Source organism: Triticum dicoccoides, chromosome 7A (assembly GCF_002162155.2).
Source record: "Triticum dicoccoides isolate Atlit2015 ecotype Zavitan chromosome 7A, WEW_v2.0, whole genome shotgun sequence".
Lineage (NCBI taxonomy): Eukaryota > Viridiplantae > Streptophyta > Magnoliopsida > Poales > Poaceae > Triticum > Triticum dicoccoides.
Window position 1 is genome coordinate 726,798,119 of NC_041392.1, and position 5,156 is coordinate 726,803,274.

At 48.2% G+C, this 5,156-nt stretch overlaps 1 protein-coding gene across 2 annotated transcripts in view; it reads left to right on the forward strand.

The window, feature by feature from the left end:
- LOC119332137 (putative cysteine-rich receptor-like protein kinase 30) overlaps window positions 1-5,156 on the forward strand; it is a 19,017-nt gene that overhangs the window by 11,032 nt on the left and 2,829 nt on the right. For both annotated transcript variants that reach the window (XM_037605307.1, XM_037605308.1), the window contains exons 9-10: window positions 4,071-4,283; window positions 4,353-4,802. In XM_037605307.1, the coding sequence (XP_037461204.1) occupies window positions 4,071-4,283; window positions 4,353-4,802 (663 nt within the window). The remainder of the gene's footprint in view (window positions 1-4,070; window positions 4,284-4,352; window positions 4,803-5,156) is intronic.

Here is a 5,156-nt window from a genome sequence, read left to right on the forward strand (position 1 = left end):
AGGAGATCTAGCCGTTTGACTTTCACCGGACGGGCTTTGACCAGCCCATAGGAACATCGCCGAACACGGTCTGGACCCAACCCACCACTAGATTCCCTCCGGTTCTACCCGACCCGCACGATTCCCCCTCCAAGTGACGGCGGCAGTGCCGTTTTTGGAGGGGGGTCAAACCCCGGAGCCCTAAGACAGGCGTCTACGCATGCCACATCACTTCCACACATGCATCAGGACCCGATGCGGTGTTTCGGTGGCATAGCTACACCCGAAAGGCCACCATGAAGCCCCGTTGATCAGGAGATCTATCCCTTTGACTTTCGCCGAGCGGGCTTTGAACAATTGACTCTTCCACCTGGTTGCGATAGGTCAGCCCATAAGAGCATCCCCGCACACGGTATGAACCCAACCCACCAATATATTCCCTCCGGTTCTACCGGACCCGCGCGATTCCCCCCTCCAAGTGACGGCGGCACTGCCGTCTGTGGAGGGGGGCCTAACCTCGAAGCCCCAAGATGGGCATCTCTACACATGCCACATCACTTCCACACATGCATCAGGAGCTATGCGATGTTTCGGTGGCATAGCTACACCGGAAGGCCACCTTGAATCCCCGTTGACCAGGAGATCTAGCCCTTTGACTATCGCCGGATGGGGCTTTGACCAGTAGACTCTTCTACCTGGTAGTGATAGGTCAGCCCATAGGAACATCCCCGAACACGGTATGGACCCAACCCACCGCTAGATTCCCTCCGGTTCTACTGGACCCGCATGATTCCCACCTCCAAGTGACAGCAGCACTGCTGTCCGTGGAGGGGGCCACACCCAGGAGCCCCAGATGGGCATCTATGCATGCCACATGACTTTCACACATGCATCAGGACCCGTGCGATGTTTCGGTGGCATAGCTACACCCGAAAGGCCACCCCGAATCCCCGTTGACCAGGAGATCTAGCCCTTTGACTATCGCCGGACGGGCTTTGACCAGTGGACTCTTCCACCTACTTGCCATAGGTTAGCCCATAGGAACATCCCCGAAGACGGTCTGGACCCAACCCGCCACTAGATTCGCTCCGGCTCGACCCGATGCGCACGATCCCCCCCTCGAAGCGACGGCCGCACTGCCGTCCGTGGAGGGGGGCCACACCCCGGAGCCCAAGACGTGCGTCTTCGCATGCCACATCACTTTCAGACATGCATCAGGACCCGGTGAGGTGTTTCGGTGGCATTGTTACCCCCCAAGCCTCCCAGCCGACCTAACCCTAGACCAGTTGACCTGATTATCTAGCCCTTGACTTTCACAGGACGGGCTTGGACCAGTGGACTCTTCCACCTAGTTGCGGTTGGTCAGCCCATAGGAACATCCCCGAACAAGGTCTGGACCCAACCCACCAATAGATTACCTCCGCTTCTACCCGACGCGCACGTCCCCCACTCGAAGTGACGGTGGCACTGCCGTCCGTGGAGGGGCCACACCCCGAGCCCCAATACAGGTGTCTACGCATGCCACATTACTTTCAGACATGCATGAGGACCCGTGTGATGATACGGTGGCATAGCTACACCCCGAAGGCCACCCGACCGGACTAAACCCTAGCCTCGTTGACCCGACGATCTACCCCTTTGACTTTCGTCGGACGGGCTTTGAGCAGTGGACTCTTCCACCTGGTTGCGATAGGTCAGCCCATAGGAACATCCCCGAACATAGTCTGGACCCAACCCACCACTAGATTCCCTCTGGCTCGACCCGCCCCGCATGTTTCCCCATAGGAGCTAGCTTAATGTTGTGAACTGGGCCCTGTTAGAAGTGTAGGCTATAAGCTCTAATCGAGTGTGCGCCAAGAGGTTAGTAGCCTATATCACTGAAATAGCATTTTGCTTCTCGCATGAGTAATGTTGAATGCATGCACAGAAGCATTTTTATTTTTCTCAAAAAATTAGTACACTGTAGAAAAAATATCACGCATGGCAATATTGTTGTTCACTTGAGAGAAATATTCAAACAACCAGAAGGAAATTTAGTTTTAGATTTACATTTTATTTTAATTTTCTTTAATGGTTCATTAATTTATTTAAAGCATTTTGCGGTCGAGAACACACAAATGAAATAGTTTTCATAAGAAAACGCTGACAGTTTGGAAAGTTGAAAATTATAACATCAAACTAATTTTATCTATATTTTAAGTTTGAATTTGAAAAAAATAAAAGATTTTACAAACACGTCAATAACATTTATTTTTGGAATAGAACTATTTTTTTCAAATGCATTCTTCATATAGAAATTCATTGTGCTACCGTGATTTGATACGAATTGTAAAAAACATAATAATCTAACGTGCTCACGTACAAATTACTAGTTTACTAAGTACAATGACCTATATGCAAAAGTACATGAGGTTACATTTTAACAAACTCAAAAGTAAAAACAAGCCGGATATACATAATCTATGGAAAATTCTGCCCCAAATTCATATATAATTTGTGTATCTTTCAGTTTATATAAATTAGATTTAAATTAATTCAAATCTAAAATTTAAAAATGTAAAATGAGAAATAAAAAACATATAATAGGTATGCCGACGGCATGGCCGTCGGCATATATAGGTGCCACGTGGTTTTTTGCTGAACAAAAAAATTATTTTACATAGATATGCCTACGGCATGGCCGTCGGTGTAGATAGGCCACATGGCATTTCCTGAACTAAAAAAGTTTCATAGCTATGCCGACGGCCACCGTTAGGGCCGTCGGCATAGTTTTGACGGCGTCAACCCGCCGTCTGAGCCAGGGTCGGCGGGCCCATGTATGTGTCGACGGTCTTTCTACGCCGACGGCCCCCGTCGGCATAGTGGAAGATACGCTGACGGCCTTTCTACGCCGACGGCCCCCGTCAGCATAGACGGAGGTATGCCGACGGCTTTTCTAAGCCTACGGTCTTCCTGCGGCCGTCGGCACACCGTCATCTATGCCGACGGGGGCCGTCGGCGTAGATAAAGCCGTCGGCAGCAACAATTATTCTGGTAGTGCATGGTCGGTGGGTGAGTATGGATGTAGAAGGGCGGTGCCAACGGGAGGGTCCCCGGGCTCCTCTACTATCTCCTGCCTCAAACCCGACATGGGGGGCCACGACGGTTGTGACAGTGCGGGGGATGACGGTGACGACGGTGGCGTCCACGAGCGACGGCTGCTGCTTGTCCCCGAGGTTGTGTCTATGGCGGCGGCGGAACCGCGGACTGGCGTCCACACGTTTGAGGGTGTTCCGGATCAGCGGACAACGACGGAGGGTGCGGGCACGTGGCTGGCCCATGGGCTTGTTTTTGCTTCGTCGATGATGAAAACAGTCAACACTGAAGTTTAATCACTTTGGGCGCAAAAACCGTCAGTGGCGGGGTTTAGGCGCCCATCAGTGATGTATGAATCTGTAGTAGTGAGTGTTAGCATAACCTTATCTCCAATGCAGTCTGGTAAGTGAGTTAGTGTTTGAGTTCTAGCGCTTGCCGTATTACAACAAGTATTCTTGGAGGCGAGGATGATAAGCAAAGGTCGTATTATACAAAGGTCGTACTACTCCAACAAGTATTCTGGTTTTCCGTGTATGGCGTGGGTGCCACGCTCTATTGAAGACGTCGTTGTGGTTCTTCTCTCCGTGTCAGGGCTCCGGGTGAAGACCTTTGTCCAGTGTGGACTCGGCAGCGGCGACGCTTTTCGCCGTTCTCCCTCTTGAGAGCGTTGCCGTGGAGCCTAGGTGTGCTAGGTCGTAGCATGGGGGTGTTTAGTTCGTCCAGTGCTTGTTGTTGGTAGCATAGCCGCATGCATCCTACGTGTGCCGGATATCTCAGGATCGGCTTTGTAAGAGGCTACCTCACCATTTTGTATTGTTCGGCTGTGCACTGTTCGGATGTTGTTTTATTTATAAAGCGGGGCGAAAGCCTGTTTCAAAAGGTTGGAGAAAGTTGATCCATCCCGATGTGTCCGTTTGTAGAACATAGGAATTTTAGCACCACGGTCGTCGTCTCGACACTTGAGTTTTTTTGTTAAACATTTTGACTTATTCAATGTCACATTTGTGCAATGACAGGTACTTAGGAGATGGAGGCACAGATGGAAGAAAACAGGGAAGGAAACACCATTGGTTTACCAACAAGTAGCAAAATGCCTCGAAATTGGGTTACTATGCCAGGAAATTGAGCCATCCAAACGGCCTTATATATGGGATATGATACATGTTATTAGAGAAACTGAAGGTGCTAATGGAAAAATCAGCAATTCCTATGAACATACATTTGGACAGGTAAGTTTGTATGGTCCCCACTTCTTTCTTTCTTTCTTCTTCTTCTTAACACCTGCTCTTTTACTGCAGATAAGCCCTTACTCGGAAGATGATATGCTTGGAATTGAGCCACTCCAACTACATTTTCCTTTTGAGCTTAACAAACAGATGTCATGTGCACTTCAGCTAACCAATGAGATGGACTGTTACATTGCCTCCCACGTTGAAAATACGAGCCCGGTGTCATACAACACACAGCCACAGAAAGGCATTATGCCTCCACGATCCAAGTGTAATGTCGAAATAACATTGCAACCGCAGGGCCAGGCTCTGAGAGATCGTGCCAATGAATTTGTTGTATGGAGCACCACAGTGAATGGTGGCCTTACAGTTGAGGATATAACTATAAACATGTTCATTAAAGAGGCAGACAACGTGGTTGATGAGGTGAATTTAGATGTGGTTTTTGACGGTGGTGAGCCACAAGAAGCAAGTAAGAAAACAAGCGAGCCACAAGAAGCAAGTAAGAAAACTAGCGAGGTGAGTTGTCTAAGAATACTAACTTGCAAAGCTTTGTCTATTCAATTAGTGTCCAGTGGGCACGATCTCTTATTGCAGTTATAGAGTGCCAAATTGATAGACGTTCACATCAAAATTCATTTACTTATGCTTTGTAGTAGAACTGAACTTTGTGGTTTAGTAAATGAAACTGAAGAGATATTGCTTTCTTAAACAAATAAAAGATGTCCAGATCAACTTGATTTTAAAATTATTTTAATTTAGCAATATAATCAGTATATTAGATTGGCTTGCACATCTTTTCCTTTTTATTTTCATGAAGTATTAAATCAAGAATGAAAAAACACCGCTCACGTCGCTCCTTGCGGGGGGCGG